Genomic DNA, 24,436 nt, shown 5'->3' with positions numbered 1-24,436 from the left:
AAAGAAGGGAAAGGAAGAACACCTACCAGTAAAAGAGCATGGGAAGCTCAAAGCATATACTAGAAAATATTTCCGGGAAAATGGCAGGGCAAAGTCACTACGTATCAATTGTCACATTGAACATTAATGGTCTGAATTCTTCAGTTAAAAGACACCGTTTAGCTGACTGGCTCACAGAACACAACCCAACTATTTGTTGCCTACAAGAAACACATCTCTCTAACAAAGAGGCATGCAGACTGAAAGTGAAAGGTTGGAAAAAGATATTCCATGCCAACAGAAACCAAAAAAAAGCAGGTGTAGCCATATTAATATCAGACAAAATAAACTTTAATACAAAAACTGTTAAGAGAGACAAAGAGGGACACTATATAATGATTAAGGGTTCAATTCAACAGGAAGATGTAACTATTATAAATGTATATGCACCTAATTACAGGGCACCGGTCTATTTAAAAGATATGTTAAGGGACTTAAAGGGAGATTTAGATTCCAATACAATAGTACTGGGGGACTTCAATACTCCACTCTCAGAAATAGACAGATCATCCGGACAGAAGATCAACAAGGAAACAGCAGATTTAATTGACACTATTGCCCAAATGGATCTAACAGATATCTACAGAACTTTCAACCCTACATCTACAGACTTCACATTCTTCTCAGCAGCGCATGGAACCTTCTCTAGGATTGATCACATACTAGGCCATAAAGCAAGTCTCAGCAAATTTAAAAGAATTAGAATCATACCATGCAGCTTCTCAGACCACAGCGGGATGAAGCTGGAAATTAGCAACTCAGGAAACCCCAGAAAGTATGCAAACACATGGAGACTGAACAACATGCTCCTGAATGAACACTGGGTCATTCAAGAAATCAAAAGAGAAATCAAAAACTTTCTGGAAGTAAATGAAGACAACAACACAACATATCAAAACTTATGGGATACAGCAAAAGCAGTATTGAGAGGCAAATTTATAGCAATAGGTGCCTATATCAAGAAATTGGAAAGGTACCAAATAAATGAGCTTTCAGCGCACCTCAAGGACCTAGAAAAACTGCAGCAAACCAAACCCAAATCTAGTAGGAGAAGAGAAATAATTAAAACCAGAGAAGAAATTAACAGGATTGAATCCAAAAAAACATTACAAAAAATCAGCCAAGCGAGAAGCTGGTTTTTTGAAAAAATAAACAAAATTGACACCCCATTGGCCCAACTAACTAAAAAAAGAAGAGAAAAGACCCAAATCAATAAAATCAGAGATGAAAAAGGAAACGTAACAACAGACACCACAGAAATAAAAAGAATCATCAGAAATTACTACAAGGACCTGTATGCCAGCAAACAGGAAAACCTATCAGAAATGGATAGATTCCTGGACACATGCAATCTACCAAAATTGAACCATGAAGACATCGAAAACCTAAATAGACCCATAACTGAAACAGAAATTGAAACAGTAATAAAGGCCCTCCCAACAAAGAAAAGCCCAGGACCAGATGGATTCACTGCTGAATTCTACCAGACATTTAAAGAAGAACTAATCCCATTTCTTCTCAAACTATTCAGAACAATCGAAGAAGAGGGAATCCTCCCAAATTCTTTCTATGAAGCCAGCATCACCTTAATCCCTAAGCCAGAGAAAGATGCAGCACTGAAAGAAAATTACAGACCAATATCCCTGATGAACATAGATGCAAAAATCCTCAATAAAATTCTGGCCAACAGAATACAACAACACATCAGGAAAATCATCCACCCAGACCAAGTGGGATTCATCCCTGGTATGCAGGGATGGTTCAACATTCGCAAATCAATCAATGTGATTCACCACATTAACAGACTGCAGAAGAAAAACCATATGATTATCTCAATTGATGCAGAGAAAGCATTTGATAAAATTCAACACCCTTTCATGATGAAAACTCTAAGCAAATTGGGTATAGAAGGAACATTCCTCAATATAATCAAAGCAATTTATAAAAAACCCACAGCCAGCATCCTATTGAATGGGGAAAAGTTGGAAGCATTTCCACTGAAATCTGGCACCAGGCAGGGATGCCCACTCTCACCACTGCTATTTAACATAGTTCTGGAAGTTTTAGCCAGAGCCATCAGACAAGAAAAAGAAATCAAAGGAATACAAATCAAGAAGGAAGAAGTCAAACTATCCCTCTTTGCAGACGATATGATTCTGTACTTAGAGGATCCAAAGAACTCTACTAAGAGACTATTGGAACTCATAGAGGAGTTTGGCAAAGTGGCAGGATATAAAATCAATGCACAAAAATCAACAGCCTTTGTATACACAAGTAATGCCATGACTGAGAAAGAACTGCTAAGATCAATCCCATTCACAATAGCTACAAAAACAATCAAATACCTTGGAATAAACTTAACCAAGGACGTTAAAGATCTCTACGATGAAAATTACAAAACCTTAAAGAAAGAAATAGAAGAGGATACCAAAAAATGGAAAAATCTTCCATGCTCATGGATTGGAAGAATCAACATCATCAAAATGTCCATTCTCCCAAAAGCAATTTATAGATTCAATGCAATCCCAATCAAGATACCAAAGACATTCTTCGCAGATCTAGAAAAAATGATGCTGAAATTCATATGGAGGCACAAGAGACCTCGAATAGCTAAAGCAATCTTGTACAACAAAAACAAAGCCGGAGGCATCACAATACCAGATTTCAGGACATACTACAGGGCAGTTGTAATCAAAACAGCATGGTACTGGTACAGAAACAGATGGATAGACCAATGGAACAGAATTGAAACACCAGAAATCAATCCAAACATCTACAGCCAACTTATATTTGATCAAGGATCTAAAACTAATTCCTGGAGCAAGGACAGTCTATTCAATAAATGGTGCTGGGAAAACTGGATTTCCACGTGCAGAAGCATGAAGCAAGACCCCTACCTTACACCTTACACAAAAATCCACTCAACGTGGATTAAAGACCTAAATCTACGTCCTGACACCATTAAGTTATTAGAGAACATTGGAGAAACCCTTCAAGATATTGGCACAGGCAAAGAATTTCTGGAAAAGACCCAGGAGGCACAGACAGTCAAAGCCAAAATCAACTATTGGGATTGCATCAAATTGAGAAGTTTCTGTACTGCAAAAGAAACAGTCAGGAGAGTGAAGAGACAACCGACAGAATGGGAAAAAATATTTGCAAACTATGCAACAGATAAAGGGTTAATAACCAGAATCTACAAAGAGATCAAGAAACTCCACAAAAACAAAACCAACAACCCACTTAAGAGATGGGCCAAGGACTTCAATAGACATTTTTCAAAAGAGGAAATCCAAATGGCCAACAGGCACATGAAAAAATGTTCAAGGTCACTAGCAATCAGGGAAATGCAAATCAAAAGCACAATGAGGTTTCACCTCACCCCGGTTAGAATGGCTCACATACAGAAATCTACCAACAACAGATGCTGGCGAGGATGTGGGGAAAAAGGGACACTAACCCACTGTTGGTGGGAATGCAAACTGGTCAAGCCACTATGGAAATCAGTCTGGAGATTCCTCAGAAACCTGAATATAACCCTACCGTTCGACCCAGCCATCCCACTCCTTGGAATTTACCCAAAGGAGTTTAAATTGATAAAGAAAAAAGCGGTCTGCACCCTAATGTTTATTGCAGCACAATTCACAATAGCCAAGACCTGGAACCAACCTAAATGCCCATCAATGGTAGACTGGATAAAGAAATTATGGGATATGTATTCTTTAGAATACTATACCGCAGTAAGAAACAACGAAATCCAGTCATTTGCAACAAAATGGAGGAATCTGGAACACATCATGCTGAGTGAAGTAAGCCAGTCCCAAAGGGACAAATACCATATGTTCTCCCTGATCGGTGACAACTGACTGAACACCAAAAAGGAAACCTCCTGAAGTGAAATGGACACTATGAGAAATGGTGACTTGATCAGCATAGCCCTGACTGCTAATGGACAACTTAATACATTATCCCTCATAGTATTTTTTTTTTTGTCTGTTCTACTTAATATGACTGGTTTAATTCTGTAACTATCACACAGTTATTCTTAAGTGTTGAAAATTAACTGAAATGTGATCCCTGTTAAACATAAAAGTGGGAATAAGAGAGGGAAGAGATGTATAATTTGGGGCATGCTCGGGCTGACTTGCCCCAATTGGTAGAGTTGGAAACATACTAGGGGATTCCAATTCAATCCCATCAAGGTGGCATGTGCCAATGCCATCTCACTATTCCAAGTGATCAATTTCAGTTCACAATTGATCATAATGAAAGGACTAAGAGTCAAAGGGAGCACATAAACAAGTCTAGTATCTGCTAACACTAACCGACAGAATAAATAAAGGGGAGAGTGATCCAACATGGGAAGTGAGATACTCAGCAGACTCATAGAATGGCGGATGTCCTAAATAGCACTCTGGCCTCAGAATCAGCCCTAAAGGCACTCGGATCTGGCTGAAAAGCCCATGAGAGTATTTCAGGCATGGAAAGCCAAGACACTCTGGCAAAAAGATCTCTGTGAGTGAGATCCCAGTGGAAAGAACAGGTCTTCAAAGAGGGAGGTGCCTTTCTCTGAAGGGAGGAGAGAACCTCCACTTTGACTATGACCTTGTCTAAACAAAATAAGAGTCGGAGAACTCAAGGGGCTTCCATAGCCTTGGAAACTCATGACTGGTGCATAGGGAGATTACTGATGCCATAAACAGGAGTGTCAATTTGTAAAGTCAACAACAGGAGTCACTGTGCACTTACTCCTCATGTAGGATCTCTGTCCTTAATGTGCTGTACACTGAGGCTTAATGCTATAACGAGTACTCAAACAGTATATTTCACTTTGTGTTTCTATGGGGGTGCAAACTGTTGAAATCTTTACTTAATGTACACTAAACTGATCTTCTGTTAAAAAAAAAAAAAAAAAAAAAAGAAACTATCAATTCCCAACTTGACTCTCACTGGGATTAAACATGACAATAGGTCTGATCTGATTTCATCATCATTTAAAAAAAAATCATCTATTATTTTTCACTTTATGTTTCTGTGTGGGAACAAACTGTTGAAATCCTTACTTAAGGTATACTAAGCTGATCTTCTGTATACTAAGATAATCGAAAATGAATCTTGATGTGAATGGAAGGGGAGAGGGAGTGGGAAAGGGGAGGGTGGTGGGTGGGAGGGACGGTATGGGGGGGAAAGCCATTGTAACCCATGAGACGTACTTTGGAAATTTATATTCATTAAATAAAAGATAAAAAAAAAAAACTGTATAGTAGTACTTTCCAGCTATGTATGGAAAAATATTCTTCATTGAGAACGGCTATTTATAGATGTGTGCTCTTCAAAACACACACTACCATTTGATTTTTGAAAGGGAAGTGTTTCCTGCTACCCACATTCAAAAGCAGCCTGTTAAAATAAATGGAGGGGTAGTTCAGCAAACAAGATAAAGTGGGTACAGAATCAGTCAAGGAAACTCACTTTTTCCACAGTACAGACAGGCTTGTCAGGGTGACACGTAGGAAAGAAGTCACAGCTCCCGTGTCTGCAACAGAATCAGCCTCATTCACACCCTGACGGGTTACACTGTTCTATAGTGACAGTGAGCGATTCCTGGAGACCAAGATGCCACATCACTGCTGAAGGTGCTCAGCCAGCAGATACAAATCCAACGAAATAGGGCAACACCATGCATAAGTGACCCTGCGAAGTCAACTATATAAGTGGCCCTAATGCCACCTCCTCGAGGTCCATCTCAGACACGTGGACCAAGTGTTAACACAGATGAAAAATCCTACCCCAGATCCTCAGACTGCAACAGCTCTCAAGGACCTCAACTCCTCCAATAAACCACGTAGCAAACATCGGGGTTTGGGGAACTCTGTCGTGTGTTTTTAACTTAATGTCAAAACCATGCTTAAGACAACCAGCAGGACAAAGAACAGGTTATGGGCCTAGTTTATCAATCTTGCTCAGCCAAACTCCCAGAGCTAGGTCCTGCCTAGTGCAGAGAGGACCCTGTCTCCTTCAGTGCTCTGTACTTGCAGCTTCCTGCTGAACTTCACCAGGTCTGACAGCTGCCCCTGCCGTTATCAGATGACTGGACAGGAAGCCTCACTCCAAGTGGGTCCAGCAGAAAAATCCCACAGGCAGGGCCAAGGATAGGCGAGAGAGATCGCCAAGAACAGTTCCGGTCCAAGTTTCTGAAGTCATAAATTGTTAACGATCCAGTTCCTGTTCTGTTACAGAAGGCAGCACATACATTCACCCAAACTCCCTCACATAGGTCTTGGCGTGTGTGGGTCACACCTTGAGGATATGAAGAAACCAGTGAACTCAACGGGAATCAAACGTGTCAACACTGTAACGACCATCCACCTGCAACAGGTGCCTCAGAGGGGAACGAGTTGCCCCCAAAAGGTTTACACACACTTGTGACGGATGTGTCACATACTACTAGGGAAACCAAGGAGTGTCTGAGGAGCATGGCTTCTTTCGAGACCCTGTTTAACGCCACTGTCAGCAACCACAAGATTAGTCTCAGGGGAGGTGGGCTGGGCTGGACCTATTTGTCCCTAGTGGGCCAATTCTGGTGCTGCCGTCCACCTCCTGGGTCACAGGGCAAGGGAATTAGCCCCTCTCCACAGTGCTCCCACATTCCAGAAATACCTGGAAGAAAGGTAGCACGCGCTAAATTCTTGTTAGTGCCGGGGTAGAAAGAGCACTGGTTACCACCACCCTTGGGTTTTCGTGTCCCTGCTTGGAGCAGTGGGGTTTCTTTTGCTGAAAACATACAGCTGGGCCACAGGACATTTCCAGATCTGCCCCCAAATGTGTCATTCATCAGCTGTCTGCCAGAAATATCTTGAACATGTCCCAAAGGACATCGTTGGTTCAAAATTCCTTCACTGAAAGATAAATTAGAATCCACGAATTCCATGAGGACAGAGCTTTTTGTATTTGTGTTGATCCGCTTTATTCAGATATTCTAAACGCCTGGAACCTTGGTGAATGAGAAGCACTTGGCAATTGTGGAGGGGCAGTTGTAAGGCACTGAAAATCGTAGACAGCTTCATGGAGATAAGGACCATGCTTGGCAGAACAGGTGGTACAGCTGTTGATTGCTTTTATTTGGGAGATAAATGAGTAAACAGGAACAGAATGCGATCTCTGGTGTCCAGGTCCTCAGCCATGCCTCAAAGGCAAGCAGCCCAGGTCCTGCTGTGCACAGGGCCAGGTCTTAGGAAGCTGGACAGCATGGACATGGAAGATCAGTGAAATGCAAGCCTTCTCTGGAGAGAACAGTACCAAGAAAGAGCTCATTTGGTTTTTCCGGTTGTTTATAGAGAAGTTGAAGTGTAATGAACCACCGGAAGTCAGGGAGCAACAATAGCAACTGTATCCAATCTCAAAGGATGCACAGTGAAAGCACAGCCTTTGGTGCACAGTTCCACTGCTCCCAGCCACTTTGTATTGTTTCTCTGTGAAAACAGATACAGAGCCTAGCCCTGGCCAGCTCTGCCTTCCCTCCTTTGCTAGCAGGTTTTTGTGGGAGGGAGGGGTCCGCTTTCAAACTGGGGTTTTTCCTTTCAAAGCCAGGGCTGCAGGGATGCACACATCCTCTGTAGGTGTTATGTAAATGACCAAGTTCACCAAGTTAGGGATGGCTGCTAGAATCCAGCACCTGCTAGTAAAAAGTCAAGCTGATCTAGCAAGGAACCTATGAAAACGAGGGTAGAAGGGCAGAGGTTCAGCTAATCTCTGGTTTCTACAAGAGCCTTCCTGGCTCATCTAATACAGGAAACACACTTGCACAGCCACAAGAACCCCAAAAGGCTAGGTTTTTATTCAAATCTCGTTTTTTTTCAGTAGTAACACACTTGCTTGGTTATGCCACAAATATACATGGAACAACTCCTCCACCCAGACATGGAGCAAGCTCAGAGAGCCGCATTGTAAGAGGACAGCTGGCCCACGCCTTCAGCAGGGCAACAGTCCAGGGCCAGACAGAGCCTAATGCAGGACTGGAGGCTGCCGTCAGAACCTGGGCAATTCAAGGCTCTCCTTTGCAACTTCTGTACCATCTCCTTTCTTCTTTAATGACAGGGTATGCATGCTTGTAAATAATACTCTTTAAAATGGGAACCCATGCAGTGAGTGAGCCCATGATGATTCACAGAGCTGCTCTCATGCTGTGTCCTCAGCTATGCTGGCCAATGACAGAGGCAGCGAAGAGGGAAGGTTCCAGAATGCAGTCAAGGGTCCGATTTAGAGTCTTGGTTCTACCAGTAAGACCCTTCATGACAACAGGCAGAGAGAAAGCCTTGCTGGTGGTCCGTAAAATAGGCAACTTCAACAGGCTATGCCTTCCACGTGCTCTTACAAGTAGATCAACTTACTTGGGAAGCTGAGTAAGGCAGGAAGCAAAGGTAGTAATTTTCCCAAGGCACTAGATTTCTGGGCACACTGCACTTGGAAAGCCACCTAGAAACCAGTACTGTGGACTGGTATTAATACCCTTGGCATTAATGGCTGTGGCTTAAACCTGGTCTTTCAAGAACATCTACTGCAAAGCTCAGCAAGTAAATCCAAATGTTCATCAAGCACCTGCTACACACATTCAACACGATTAGCCAGATGCAGTGAGGTCAATGGCAGCCACTCAGCACTTCTTAGGCGTCTCAAACTTTGTGGTAATGCCCTTCAACCCATGCTAACATGAGGCTTATTTTAACAAAGGAGAAAATTAAGACATGGAGATTTAGAAACCATTCCAGGTCACAGAAGTTAGTAATAGAGGTGGTGTTGAAACGGTCACATTGAGCCTGTATTATTGTGTTCACCATGACCACAAACCCCCGGGGGCATGCAGGGACCCCCAAAGAGCAGAGCTACCCACATTCTTCCTTCACACGAATCAGAGCTATCACCACGGTAGTGGTGCTATCATGAAGCCACCGTCTTGCTTTACTAAGTCCCAATAAACGTGCTTGCAGAATTATGCTAACTTCCACACTCACAGAATTCAGTAACGCCACAGCATTATCTCAAAGAGAAGCGAGTTCTTGCAACCCCATGTCACTATTCCCATGACAACAGGAACCACCCTAAGAATGACCACAGACTGAACAAATGCCAGGACTGGGCACAGCTTAGCTGGTGGGGGAATCAATACCACTCAGCCTCCACCGGGAGGTCCATAAGCAAAAGCCCGACATCACAGCCAATATAATTCAGACCCTGTGTTAGAGCCACACTGAACAAGGGAACGCCTTCTCTTGCCCAAGAAGTCATTTCTAGTTGCTTATGTCTTACCCATCAGTGATACTGTAGCATCAACTTCATGACTTTGAACTCAGTCATTGCCAATTTCAAAGGCCTTGGTCTAAAACCAAATCTGAGCTCCGAGACTGCATCTTATTATTAAGCTAAATTTTCTAGCACTGTTCTTAGCTCAGAATAGATGCCTAATAAACTTAAGTTAATTAGGGCCTTTTTTGGCCACAGCTTCACTCAATAAATGGGTTTTATCCATCTTTCTCTAACAAGGATTTTTTAAGATTTTTATTTGAAAGACACAGGGAGAGGGTGAGAGAGGGAAGAAGAGTACACCCGATTCCATCTGTTGGTTCACTCCCCAAATGGCTGCAACTGCTGGAGCTGGGCCAATCCGAAGCCAGGAGCTTCTTCCGGGTCCCCCATGTGGGTGCAGGGGCCCAAGCATTTGGGCCATCTTCTGTTTTCCCAGGAACGTTACCAGGGAGCTGGATCAGAAGTGGAGCAGCTGGGATTCAAACAGACACCCACATGGGATGCTGGTGCCACAGATGGCAGCTTAACCTGCCACACAATGCCAGCTCAAAGATTCTTGAAGAAAGCCTGTCATTTGCCTTTTCTAACAGAAACCCCAATAGAAAAGTAAACTAACCTTTTGTTCCAACCACATGGTTTGAGAAACTAGAAAAATCAACTTTCAAAGCCACAGTACTTCATAGCATAATTACTTCAGATGCTTGGTTTGATTGTAATCACAGAATTCATATAAAAAAAGTCACACCTCCACTCTGATACATTTACTGCTGCTAAGAGTATGCCTATGTCAGATGAGAACGTTGAGCAAATACATTCTGTTTAAACTCCTCAAACTATCATTGCATTCATGCAGGTACTGCTGGTTAGACTTTGGGTATGAGGCACTGCATGAGGAACAGTCTAGAGACACTTTCCCTGGTATCGAGACCAAAGAACCCTTCAAGAACAGAACACTAACACGTGTGAACCAACCTGATACAAAGTCGGCATCTCAGCCCTGAGAAGTAATGGTTATTCAGAAAGATCACCATGGACATGGGAGCTGTTGGTGGTTTCTATCCAACCATCTGAAGTTTGTGCCCATGTGAGTGCCGTCTTCCTTAGACTAGCAGACCTAGAGCATTCAGCCTGATCTGTAGGCACCTCTCGGATGACACAGTGGCCCAGGCTTCCGCAGATGGAGAATCCTAGGTTTGAGCCTTGGCTCTGACACACAGCAGCCTGGTGACCTGCGGCATGTCACTTAACGCGTCAGAGCTTTGGCTCCCTCCTACCACCCCCGCGGTGACACAGATGTCAGACAGCTCTTGAGAGGTTAAGTGTGTGTAACAGTAATCACATGGTAAGTCTTCAAGTTATCATTTAATATCTAATATAGAAACCTAGAAGCAGAAAGGTGCTCAGATGAAGTCACACAAAACAGAAGACAGGGTGGGGGATCCAAATCACTTCCTTTCCTCCTCCAAGTCACTTCAGCGCCCACTTTTTGGTGTAAGGACAGATGCTATTCCCATCTACTAAACCCATTTTAGAAGGAAGCCTACCATCGGTATTAGAGACTTAGAAAAGAGTTTAAGAGCTCACTTTTCATCCAGCTCAGAAGCAGCTTCCAGAGTTATTTCCCTTGTGCTGAGAAGTGTCCGTCAAAAGGCACCCAGTGCAAAGTGGGATTCCACCAGGACACAGAACATCACAGAACATTCCCCAGCAGAGGGACTGTGTTACTTGCAGCTGAACCAAGAGTAACTCTTGAAGGGTCTGCCTTCCTGGAGAGCTGGCTGTCCTGTTCTAGGATAACAGGTAGACCAGCCGACAGCTCACCTGGTTAGAACTCTGGGCTCCTCCGAGGATGTGGCTAAGTGGGCTGGCACCACATCCCAGGGAGGGGGACGCAGCGCTTCCCCAGCTTTAACACACAACTCAAGATGCAGATTCTCATTAAGGAGGTCTAGGGAGGAGCCAGAGATGCTAACAACCCTGAGCCCAGCAGCTCTCCAGGCCACATGTGCAGAATCAAGCATCTACAGGGCCAGGACACTCAGAACGCAGAGAGAAACACAGCATCCTTCCATGGCCAGGGTACGAGAGCCAAATGGGGGCAGCAACTGCCAACCAACTTTAAGACATCAATAAGCTATAGACATAGCTTCAGACCCTCAATGCACACAGAACGATTGTTTTAAGATTATTTTGAAAGACAGAGAGAGGTAGAGACAGAGAGAGGTCTTTCATCTGCTGGTTCACTCCCCAATGGCTGGAGCTGCACCAATCCGAAGCCAGGAGCTTCCTTCCAGGTCTCCCACATGGGTGCAGGGGCCCAAGGACTTGGGCCATCTTCTGCTATCCCAGACCATAGCAGAGAGCTGGATCAGAAGAGGAGCAGCCGGCACTGAGACTCACTAGGCTAATCCTCCACCTTGCAGCGCCGGCACATCGGGTTCTAGTCCCGGTCGGGGTGCTGGATTCTGTCCCGGTTGCCCCTCTTCCAGGCCAGCTCTCTGCTGTGGCCAGGGAGTGCAGTGGAGGATGGCCCAGGTGCTTGGGCCCTGCACCCCAAGGGAGACCAGGATAAGTACCTGGCTCCTGCTTTCGGATCAGTGCGGTGCACCGGCCGCAGCGGCCATTGGAGGGTGAACCAACGGCAAAAGGAAGACCTTTCTCTCTGTGTCTCTCACTCACTGTCCACTCTGCCCGTCAAAAAAAAAAAAAAAAAAAAAAAAAAAAAAAGAGCAGCAGCTTAGACTAGAACCGACTCCCATATGGGATGCTGGCGCTTCAGGCCAGAGCTTTAACCCATTGTGCCACAGCACCGGCCCCTCAATTTGTTATAAATAATGTCTTTAGGCTTACACTAGTATTTAATGGAGACCACTATATCATTTCCTCAAGCTGAAAGCATGTTCTACTCCAAAACGAAGTTCCACCACTTCCTGGGCATTCCCTTTGCTGCACCTCTGGGCTGTTTGGTAACAATGCATGGCCAGACACTGCTGGTGCCTCCTATGGACAGTGTAAGAGAGACATGTTGTCTTTAAAACCCTGGAAAAGATGACAGCAAGTCATCAGGCACCAATGGTTTCTCAAAGTCTGACATGCCTTCTCTAACTGCCGATTTATGTGAAATCTGACCTCCAGGAACTGACCAAGTGAGGAAACCATCTCGGACATTTTGCAAACTGAATTAGAGGCTGGATACCGTGTTGACAGGAAAACTTGTAAGAAATACTATGGTAGCCCTTGCCCTGACTGTTGATAAACAACTTAATACATTATCCCTCTTAGTACTTTTGTCTGTTCTACTTAATACTTTTGAATACTGTAATCAATACATTGTTATTCTTAAGTGTTGAAACTTAACTGAAAAGTGATTGCTGTTAAATATAAGAGTGGGAATAAGAGAGGGAAGAGATATGCAATTCGGGACATGCTCAAGCTGACTTGCCCCAAACGGTAGAGTTAGAAACATACCAGGGGATTCCAATTCAATCCCATCAAGGTGGCATGTACCAATGCCATCTCACTAGTCCAAGTGATCAATTTCTGTTCACAATTGATCATAATGATAGGACTAAGAGCCAAAGGGATCACATAAACAAGACTAGTGTCTGCAAATATTAACTGATAGAATCAAAAAGGGAAAGAACGATCCAACATGGGAAGCGAGATGCGCAGCAGACTCATAGAATGGCAGATGTCCTAAACAGCACTCTGGCCTCATAATCAGCCCTTAAAGCATGTGGATCCGGCTGAAAAGCCCATGAGAGTATTTCAGGCATGGAAGGCCAAAAGCCAAGACACTCTGGCAAAAAAAAAAAAAAAAAAAAAAAAAAAAAAAAAAAAAAAAACCCACACACACACACACACACAACAACCACCACCACCACCAAATAAAAAAGAAAACAGACAAACCTAAATTAAAGATCTCCACCAGTGGAAAGAACAGGTCAAAGAAGGAGGTACCTTTCTCTGAAGGGAGGAGAAAACTTCCACTTTGACTATGACCCTGTCGGAATAAGATCGAAGTCGGCAAACTCAAAAGGCTTCCATAGCCTTGGCAACTCATGACACGAGCCTCAGGTGATTACTGATGCCATAAACAAGAGTGTCAATTTGTTAAGTCAACAACAGGAGTCACTGTGCACTTACTCCTCATGTAGGATCTCTGTCCTTAGTGTGCTGTACATTGTGATTTAATGCTATAACTAGTACTCAATTGTTCACTTTGTGTTTCTATGTGGGTGCAAACTGTTGAAATCTTTACTTAATATATGCTAAACTGATCTTCTGTATATAAAGAGAATTGAAAATGAATCTTGATGTGAATGGAAGGGGAGAGGGAGTGGGAAAGGGGAGGGTTGCGGGTGGGAGGGACGTTATGGGGGGGGGGGAACCATTGTAATCCATAAGCTGTACTTTAGAAATTTATATTCATTAAATAAAAGTTAAAAAAAATTCCAAAGGAAAAAAAATACTATGGTAGGAGCCAGCGCCGTGGCATAGTAGGTTGAGCATCTGCCTGTGGCACCGGCATCCCGTATGGGCACCGGTTCAAGTCTCAGCTGCTCCACTTCTAGTCCAGATCTCTGCTTATGGCCTGGGAAAGCAGACGGTTCAAGTGCTTGGACCCCTGTACCTGGGAGACCAAGCAGCTCCTGGCTTCAGTTGGGTCCAGCTCTGCCCCCTTGCAGCCCTTTGGGTAGTGAACTAGGAGGATGGAAGACCTCCGTCTCTCCTTCTGCCTCTTAAGTAAATAAGTTTAAAAAAAAATGCCAGGGTCATATGGGTAAAACACGGCTGGAAACAGGCGGATAGCCCCCCAGCCATCGCTCCCAGGTCACTTCACCAGCTGGGTGACCTTGCTCCTCTACTGTGCTTCCTTCATCCTCACCTGCCAGTTGGATGTACTCCTTTCTCTTCTACTAAACTCCTGTTCTGCTCAGAGCTCACCCATAGGTGCCCGAAGGCAGCCTCTCCCAAGCCCAAGGCGTGACTGTTGACTCAGTGTTTGTCATTCATCACTAAGGGCCTATTTAAAAGCACAAGTATGTGACCTAACTCAGGGTAGTGAACCAACCAGTCCTGGAACCGCTCGCCTAAGAGCACCAAGTTAAATAAGCTTTCTTGTAGCCCACAGCATTGGCGGATTCATCAACTACAGCAAACAGTAAGAACTGTTACCCTGTAACACCCAGTGCTGAGCAAAGTGCATGGCCCTCAGGGTGGCACGGGCCCCCAATCCCGGCACCTTGCACCCTGTTTTTTAAAACGCTTAACGAAGAGCTTGTGCCTTCTCCACCCAAGTGAACGCACTGGAACCAAAGCCAAGAACTCAGCGATGAGAGAGCCGTATCAGCCCCCACCTCCTAAGAGGCTGCAAGCCGGACAGTGGCTCCCTCCTTCCGGGTTCAGCAGGCTTCTGGGCTTATCTCTTGCTGGAGATAAGAGCCCCCCTGGGGATGTTTTCAGAACTACAGGCGCCCCGGCTCCATCCAGGCTTCAGGGAGCACCCAGGTGGATCACCAGCTGGGTGCTCCAGACGACCGCGCCTTTTTGTGTCTCGAATTTTCACGTTTTCCCCTTAACACAACCCTATCACACACACACACACACACACACCGGAGGCGGCGGTGACACACTGTGTCCCCACAGGTCAGGGACAGCCAAGCGCCAGTTCTCCCTCGTTAGCTGGATTTTCAAAACGGAACCCAGACGCATAAGCAGCCACTCAACTTCCCCAGGCCCCACCGCTCACACTGAACCCAGTCCACTCCCCTGCGTGACCCGGCAACGTCTCCCCTTCCCACCTTGTCCGACAAGTCTTCCAGCGAGCGGTAAACGATCCACTCGCAAACCCGGCTACCGAGCGCTACCCCAGCCCCCGGAACGCACACACGTTTGCACTGGGTAGCGCTCAGCCAGCGCGGCCGGCGGGCACGCGTGCCCCATCCTCGCGCGTCTCCGGCCAGCCGGGGCTTACCTGAAACACGTGGTGAGCTCGCCCGAAGGCTTCAGACACGGGTACTTGGTCGTGGCGATCTTGTTCTCCGCGCAGATTTCCCTGGGAAACAGTTGGAGAACAAGAGTCAGTGGCCCAGAGCGCAGGGAAGCGAGCGCGCGCGCGCGGGGCAGGAGCCGGTCCCCGAGGCCCTCCGCGAGGCAGGCGAGGGTCTCGGCGGCGCACCCAGCCCCAGGAGGAAGGAGAAGCTGAGGGGGCGAGGCTCTCGAGCACGGCCCGTGGCTAAGGCGCCCGACCCACGGGTGGGCGAGGCGGGCTGACGGCGGGGAAGCCGTTACCCGGGAGAGGGGCTGAACGTGGCCCGGCAGAACCGAGCACCGGGCCGGGGCTCGGGGAGCGAAGGCGTGCGGCTGGCTGCAGCGGCGGACCGGGTTGGGCTGGCCGCGCTTACCTGTCGCCGTCTCCGGGCTCCTCCCGGTAGGTCCACGCGTGTCCCAGCGCCAGGAGCAGCAGCAGCGGACCCAGACTCCTGCCCAGCTGCCCCCTGGCCGTTGCTCCCCGGCACGGAGGAGGCGGCGGCACCATCGGGGACGCTGCCGGCTTCTTCCCGGCGCCGGAGAGCTCTCCCGGAGCTGCGCACCGCGGCTCCGCGGCCGCCGCCTTTCTCGCTGCCCGGCAGGGGGCGGCGGAGGGCAGGGGCGTTTGCGCCACCTGCACGGGGGCGCAGCGCCTCGGAGCGCTGTGCGTGTGCGGCCGGCGATTAAGCCGGGATTTAGGGTGCTGGGTGCACACTCAGCAGAGGCAAGCAAACTGGGGGCCTGGGTCTGGGCCCGGACCGTGTGGTCGGGGCGCTCTCGCCGAGGGGACAGGCTGGCTGCACGCAGCTTGGGGCTGCGCCCGCCTCGCCTCCTCCCTCTTCCTCCTCCTCCGGGAGAGGCGCGCAGGGTGGGGACAGCAGGCAGCGGCTTGCATCCTGCACCAGGGTCTCAGGACGACGACGATGAGGAGGAGGAGGAGCAGCCGCCTCCCGGCCCTGGAAGCGCGGCGGAGAGGGGTTAACACACTTCCTTCCGCGCGTCAGGCGTTTCCGAGGCCCGCGGACAGGCCGTCGCTTGCCTTTGCCGCTCAAGGACGCGTTCGTGGCTTCTCAGCGCCCCCAGTTTTGGCTTAGGTCGGGGACAGACATCGCGAGGCCCCGGCGGGGGTCCCGCGTTAGCGTTCTCAGACTCGAAAGCGCACTTGAGCTCCGACAAGCGCTCGGGTCTTCCAGCGCCGGGTGAACCGCGCCGCTCCAGCGAGATCTGCGTAGCCCTTGAGCGGCTTATTAAAGCGCGTCCGAGCCCGTGAGGCTGGACACCTGGGGAGCTCCGGCCACGGGCTGGCCGCCTGCAGCCCGCGTGCGGACCTGGGAGCGTGGGCGGCACGTCGGCCGGCTCAGGTGACTGGCGTTGCTGTACTTTGCGCCCGCACCGCAGCCTGGCGTTTTCTGGGCGCTTCTGGGCGCGGTCAGGACACGCACAGGTGCGAGGTTTCACAGCCTTCACGTGTGCCGGGGGCCTGCGCCTCTCAGGACGAGGAGCGGGAAAGGTAGCGGGTCCACAGTTCCAGCTATGCACATCGGCTAGGTAGGCAGGTGTTCTGATGTACAGAAGATCCCAGTCGACAGGGAATTCACGCCATTATCACACACACGTTGATGGTTTTAGTTGCAATGAGACCCTCGTTTCTCTCTGGATGCTCCACGGTGCCCGCAGCTTTGCCATGTCCGCGATTTCATGCGATTCCCACAAAATCCCTTGAACCTTAGGGTTTTGTTGTTTTTTTTTTTTCTCCACCCTCTCCAGAGAGGAAGGACCCTGAGAGAGGCTGTTAAAATATGGCTCTGCCGGCTAACCCAGCAGAAGTACACTTTCACTCAGTGATTGAAGGGACACTTCAGAACCTGGCAAAACTTGAAATTAACCATCCTGGGGTCAGAGTCAAACCCAGGTCCTGTGGCTCCCTCCGTGAGTGACGTAGGCAAGGTACTTAACCTTGGTTTTCTCATCTATAAAATGGGAATAGCGTCCTCTTACCTTTTATGGGTATTGGAAGAAATAATGCACAGAAAGTATTTTACACAGTGTTTGGTATATACCTGGAGTCTTCAACAAGTTCGTGGAGTTGTGTATAATGGGATGGGAGTTTATGAAAAATCTGCATGGATGTCAGTTTTTTGCCCTGAAATAAACTGTTCATTTAATTCCATTTTCCACGAACTTTTAAATATATGTTTATGCATGATTGACATGTAATAAATGTATTTATGGGGTAAGGTGTGATATTTTAATGCATGTATACAATGGATAATGATCAAATTAATTAGCATAGACATCACTTCAACTATTTACCACTTCTTTGTGTTGGGAACATTCAGAATCCTCTTAACTGGCTATTTTGAGAATATTTTCCATGAATTTTTGAGAAATTTTAAGAAATTTTCCATGCCCTTTTGAAATATTTCAGAGCTCAATAGACTTGAACCGCTATTGCTTTTTAAATAAATTATTGCACAGAGTTTTACATTTTTAACTTTCTAGTGCTGTTCACTTTCTTAGTAACTAGGAATCTATTTCACAGCAGTTGTCGGGATTCCTAAAGAGACTTCCCTAAGCATGTGACAAATAAACCTATCCCGGTGCTTCCGAAAACCCTGTCACTTTAGACTGTGCCATCAGGGTATTCTCCATCCTGGAAGAAATGACTCACCCTAGAAGAGGTTCCATTTTTATTTTTCTTACCTATTGCTCTCTCTTGCTAACCTGCTACCTTTTTCCTCATCTTTCCCAATCGTTGTTTTCCACTGTTCCATTGCGGGTGTTCCTTCTACAGACAAGAAGGCCCGGCTAGGAGATTCCTCATCAGTGTCCTTACCTCGCCACTAAGCCACACGAGTGGGGGAAGCCATCAGGCTGCAGAATGTTAAAGCGAATGTGCGTCTATGGTGCGCAGCTGTGCGAGACTGGCCTCAGCATCCACCTGGCCACCGTCTCATTTTTAGTGACCTACGCCGAGCACCTGTGTGAATACAGGGTTGGAGAAGGTACAGGGTCCCAGCAAACAGCCCAGGTTTGCCGGTGAGGGGAATCTGAGACTGGTGGTCAGAGCATGTCTGTGAGGCTGAGACTTCTGAAAACCCTATGCCCGCAGGCCTGGAATTTCAACCCACTGGTAGCCAGGGCCAGCACAACACTTAGTGTTGGGTGTTGGGGGCTGGGCGGAAGAGCCCAGCCAGTCAGAAGGAGAAATGTGTGGCTAAAAATGGAGTTCCCCATCTAAAAGTTAAACACGCCTGCATAAAACAAAGCTTGCATTTGCTCAGATGCCACTACTGAGGCTGTGTGCTGTAGCAGCCTTTTGGGCCTTGGGATTTCTCCTCTCCTGGCCTTGCCCAGACCACGCACAACCCCAGGCCTGCCCCACCCCCTCGTCAGTGAAAGGCTGGCATCAGGACCTGGCCTCCTCTGGTGCCTCTATCAGAGGAGTGTTACAAAGATTAATGATAGGGACGTAAACGCTCCGTGGGGGAGGTCCTGTGGCTATTCCCTTTCAGCATACCACTCTTGGCAATGTTTCCGTGAGGATCTGTCAGCTCCCTTGAAACAAACCAGAGAGCAGGGAGTTGCACAATTCGCTGCATCCTAGGGGCCGGGGCTGGGCCTGGAGCTAGTGCTGACCATGCTCTGGGTTAGCCTCTCTGCTGGAGCAGGCACGGTCCAGCGTTATCGCCGGTGCCGCCAGGGGCCGCCTGGGAGACAGACCCAGAATAGAGAGAGGTCTGCATGCAGAACGAAGGCGAAAGGAAGAAAAAAAGAGTGGGGGGAGAACTCGGCCATAGGGCAGAGTGTAACTTTCCAAGACCAGTCTTGAGTGACCCCAACATCTTGGACAAAACTAACATAGTATGAAAAAGACAAATTGATTTTAAAAAATACATTCATGTAAAAAAGAGACCATCACCATCATATTGGACATATCATTTCACTAGTGTTTGTTCAAATTTTTCCTCATAGAAAGGATTTGTGGAGGCTGACAAAAATATACTATTTTATAACAGTATTGGACAAAATTAAATAAACAATGAGGGCAACAGAGAAATCAAGGTTGAATAATGCTAAAACCTGGGTAGGGCTGGTGTTACAGTGTGGTGGGTTAAGCCACCACCTACATCCCAGCATCTGTATGAGTGCTGGTTCCCAGACCCAACTGCTCTGCTTCCAATCCAGCTGCCTGCGGTGAGCCTGGGAAGGCAGTGGAAGATAGCCCCAGTGTTTGGGCCCCTGCCACTCGCATGAGAGACCTGGGAGGAGTTCTGGACTCCTGCCTTTGGCCTGGCCCAGCCCTGGCTGTTGTGGCCATTTGGGGAGTGAAAAACCTTATGGAAGATCTCTGTCTCTTCCTCTCTCTATCTCTCCGTAATTCTTTCAAATAAGTAAATAAATATTTGTTTAAAAAAAGCTGAAATGATATTGTCAGAACATTATAAGCAGAAATTTCTGTGATTAAAGTTGATCACAAATCCATTCTCAGATTCTCAGAAGTCAGTTCAGGGGCCAATGCTATGGCATAGTAAATTAAGCCTCCACCTGTGGTGCCAGCATCCAGTATGGGCATCAGTTCATGTTCTGGTTGCTCCACTTCTAATCCAGCTCCCTGTTAATGCCCTGGGAAAGCAGTGAAAGATGGCCTCAGGGCTTGGGCCCCTACACCCACGTGGGAGACCTGGAAGAAACTCTTGGCTCCTGGCTTCAGACTGGCCCAACTCTGGCTGCTGCAGCCACTTGGGGAATGAGCCAGTGGCTGGAAGACTTCTTTCTCTCCCCCTTCACTCTCTGTGTCTGTAATTCTGCCCTTCAAATAAATAAATAATAAATCTTTAAAAAAAAGACAATTCAGGATCATTACGTGATCAGTGACAAGATTCAAGATAACTAAATGAAAAGCCTGAAACTTCCTTAGAAAAAAAATGATGTGTATTTCCCTTTGGTCTCACTGCCACAGTGAACAGTCACCTGTAATAAGGTAAGACTCTTTTCATAGCATCAAGACTTAACAAGTGCAGATCAGGTTCACATTGTACTGTGAGTGATGGACATATAGGAAGATATCACTAAAATAAGAGGGTTGCCCTGATACCTTCCCTCCAGTTTTGCTTTTGACTGACAAAGACCAAGATGGCTTGAAAAGCTAGGGTTACATCTTAGAAATATTAAAGTGTGCCTGTCTCCAAGCTGTTGGAGGGAGAACTCAGGGCAAGAACAATCAAAATGGCTTTTAATACAGTAAATAGGTATTAAAGGCTTGGGTTGGGTGTGTACAATACCATTGCACTAAGCTGGCCTTAGTCTCAACTTGTACATGTTCTGACAGTTTATAGAAGAAGTGGGTCTCTAGAATTTCCTCCACAGACAGAAGAAATGTCTAATTTTCATGTCCTTGATGAAATCACACAAATTTTACCACAAATGAAAGCAAACTGTGGAGCTGGAATGTCGCTCCCCCTCTTCGTGGAGGAGCGACACAAGACCCTGCGCTGTTCTTTCGTGTCTGCTCGGCCCTCCCCGGGTTTGCTGCTGGTTCTTCCCGGGTTGGCTACTATCCCTTCCACCTCCGTGGAAGGGCAGTTCCCCCTGGCCGCATTCCCCACTTCCGCAGGGGAGCGGCACACCGCCGGCCGGCTCTTCTCGGGGGCTGCACAGGTGTTCCTTCAGCTAGATGTTCCCCATAGATGTTTCTGGTGCATGCCGTCTCTCTCCTCCTTTATAGTCCTCCTCCGCCAATCCCAACTCGGCTGAGTACGCTGCTCTCCAATCAGGAGCAAGTCCTACAGTTAATTGGTTGAACTGGAGGCAGCTGTGCGGAAGCTGTTTACTTCTCTCCCAGCGCCATATTGTGGGAGAGCAGATGCATAGAATAAGTCCTAATTCGAGTAACTTAGTCTAGTCCGGATTGCTCCCCACAGATCCCCCTTTCTTTTTATTTTTTGGCGTTGATACGCGCCTGTCTTCGGTGTCCCGCAGCACACACTCTGCTGTACTTGCTAGAGTTGCCACAGGCTCTTACAAGTCCTATCAATCAGGAAAACCGAATTCGGGTCCTCTCTTCGCCATTGTGAGGAGGTTTTTAGGCGCTGATGCGTGCCTGTGTTCGGTGCCCTGCAGCGCATGCTCTGCTCTGCTAGAACTGCCTGCAGGTGTTTACAAAACCTATCAGGCAAACCGAATCCAAGCCTTCTCATTGCCGTATTGTGGGGGAGACTTATTAGTGTTGGTTTGTGCCTATCTTCGGTGACCTGCAGCTCATACTCTGGTCGAGCTTTGCTGGCGCTTACCGCCTTAAATCAGGCAGACCGAATCCAAGCTTAATATTGTTGCATTGTGGGGAAGCTTTACTGATGTTAATTCGTGCCTGTCTTCGGTGACCTGCGGCTAGCCACCCAGGTGCTCATCGCCTCACTAATCGGGCAGACCGAATCCAAGCCTTCTAATTGGCATGTTGAGGGGAGGCCTTATTTTTCTCTATTTCTCTATCTCCGGGCATTCCTACCTCTCCCATTTCACTTCTATCTTCCAGCATTCCCATTTCTCTTTTACTTCTAAACTTCTGTTTCTCTTATCCCCGCAGCTTTCCGGCACCTCGCCCCGCCGGCGGGTTCCCGGCTCTGCGCCGCTTCAGCCCGCGCGCCTCTCTCATCTGCGCAGCTTCCCGGCTTTGCGCGGCTCGGCTTTGCGCGCTCCGCGGTCTCCACGCTTAACCCTTTCGCGTCTGAACCACGGCCTACGCCAGCGTTCCCTATCTATTCACGCCCCGTGCTCTCTCTGCACGCGGCGGCTTCCGCGAGTAACACAGCGTAGCTTGCGTCTCCGCCACTAGGATTCAATCTAAGTTCCCCGGGCTAGCCTGGCGAATTCAACCCAGCGTACGTCTCCGCCCCACGATTTGGCTTCCCGTCCTTTGCTCCCCGGGCTAATCAGACGGATCCCAATCTGGCTTGCGTCTCAGCTTCTGGTTTCAACTTTTCGCCCCCTATTCCCGGGCTAACTTGAGAACCCCAAAGTGGCTTTCGTCTCCGCCTCGGCCTGCCCCCCGCGGCTTCAATTTCCCTAACAGTTTTCTCTACCCGGTATGTTTCCCCAAACTTTCCTCCAACGATATTCCTCCCTCATTTCTCCTGGCCTCTCCCCACAGTCCGCGTCCGAGTCTGTTTGTTCTAGCTTTCACTTTCGCTTTCGACCTTAGAGATTTCTCCCAGCTTCCCCCCGTAGTCCGTATCCGAGTCTATGCCTAGGCTTTCAATAGCTTCTTCCGGCACCCTTTTCGTCCGGCTTTTCCCTAGGCTGTTTGCTAGTCTCTCTCTCCGATATTTTCCCAATTCTTCCCGGTCTTTCCCTCCTAGGTTTCCTATCCGTTCTAGGTTTCCTATCCGAGTCACGGCACCATTATGTCGCTCCCCCTCTTCGTGGAGGAGCGACACAAGACCCTGCGCTGTTCTTTCGTGTCTGCTCGGCCCTCCCCGGGTTTGCTGCTGGTTCTTCCCGGGTTGGCTACTATCCCTTCCACCTCCGTGGAAGGGCAGTTCCCCCTGGCCGCATTCCCCACTTCCGCAGGGGAGCGGCACACCGCCGGCCGGCTCTTCTCGGGGGCTGCACAGGTGTTCCTTCAGCTAGATGTTCCCCATAGATGTTTCTGGTGCATGCCGTCTCTCTCCTCCTTTATAGTCCTCCTCCGCCAATCCCAACTCGGCTGAGTACGCTGCTCTCCAATCAGGAGCAAGTCCTACAGTTAATTGGTTGAACTGGAGGCAGCTGTGCGGAAGCTGTTTACTTCTCTCCCAGCGCCATATTGTGGGAGAGCAGATGCATAGAATAAGTCCTAATTCGAGTAACTTAGTCTAGTCCGGATTGCTCCCCACACTGGAACTCAAACCCAAGTTAACCTCAGGTGTAAGCTAACCATTGCGTGATCAATACCAAGACTAACTTCTTGTTGCTTCATTGAAAGTCTCAAAATATCAATAAAAATTATTCCCATGATATAAGTATCAACGTTTGCTCTTGCAAATTCTAACTCATGCATACAGGGTCCCAAACTAGGATTTCTTCCAAAGGGAGGTCTTGGTGAAGCAACAGGAATCAGGGGTCTCCCTGAGCAATTAGAGCTGCATGATCTGACACTACTGCTTTGTAACCAGTGCCCACTGCAGGAAGGGCAGCTGGAATGGCCCATCTCTTTCAGTCCCCACGAGCTGGAACAAGGAAAGAAAAGGGCCCCACAGTGTGAATCTCTGATCTAGAAAATGGTTGTGGCTTTGCAATTTAAGCTGCAACCTGCAATGCCAGCATCCCATATGGGCACCAATTCATGTCCCAGCTACTCCATTTCTGATCCAGCTCCCTGCTGATGGCCTGAGAAAAGCAATGGAGGATTGGCCAAGTGTCTGAGCCCCTGCCACCCATATAAGAGATCTGACAGAAGCTCCTGGTTTCAGCCTGGCACATCACTGCCTGTTGCAGCCATCTGGGCAAGTAAACTAACCAATAGAAGGTGTGTGGTGTGTGTGTGTGTGTGTGTGTGTCCCACTCTCTGTAACTCTGCCTTTCAAATAAATAAAATAATTTTTTAAAAAATCAGATTCAACTGGGTGGACATTTATTGTTCTGGGACACTCACATCTCATATCAGAGTGCTTGCGTTTGAGTCCCAGCTCCACTCCTGACTCCAGTTTCCTGCCAACGCACACCCTCAGAGGCAGCAGGTAATTGTTCAAGTAGTCAGATTCCTGCCACCCACCTGGGAGACCCGGGTTGAGTTCCCAGCTTCTGACTTCAGCCCTGTCCCAGCCACTGCAGTCATCTGGGGAGTGAACCAGTGGATGGGAGACCTCTCTCTGTCTCTCTCATCTCGCTGCCTTTCAAATTAGGTAATATTTTTTAAAATAAATCAAACACACCTAATACCTTTGCAACCCTAATCAAATTGCTTAAGTTTCTTGGGATTCAGTTTACACATAAATAAATTAGGAACAACAAGAGCCATCTCCTAGGATTGCTGAGAAGTGTGACAGGGACATATAACCAGCTGTCACATGAGAGATCCTAC

General features: G+C 47.6%; 1 protein-coding gene across 1 annotated transcript in view; it reads right to left on the bottom strand.

Annotated features, from left to right (window-relative positions):
* CCBE1 (collagen and calcium binding EGF domains 1) overlaps positions 1–16,264 on the bottom strand; it is a 248,425-nt gene extending 232,161 nt beyond the window's left edge. Inside the window, exons 1-2 of the mRNA XM_008261421.4 lie at positions 15,750–16,264; positions 15,320–15,400 (exon numbers count right to left, since the gene is read on the bottom strand). Coding sequence (XP_008259643.3) covers positions 15,320–15,400; positions 15,750–15,883 — 215 coding nt within the window. The 5' untranslated portion in view covers positions 15,884–16,264. The remainder of the gene's footprint in view (positions 1–15,319; positions 15,401–15,749) is intronic.
* Between the last annotated feature and the right edge of the window lie 8,172 nt (positions 16,265–24,436).

The sequence above is a fragment of the Oryctolagus cuniculus genome, chromosome 10 (assembly GCF_964237555.1).
Source record: "Oryctolagus cuniculus chromosome 10, mOryCun1.1, whole genome shotgun sequence".
NCBI lineage: Eukaryota > Metazoa > Chordata > Mammalia > Lagomorpha > Leporidae > Oryctolagus > Oryctolagus cuniculus.
Note: the sequence above shows the minus strand (reverse complement) of the source record. Positions and strands in the feature narration are given on the sequence as shown.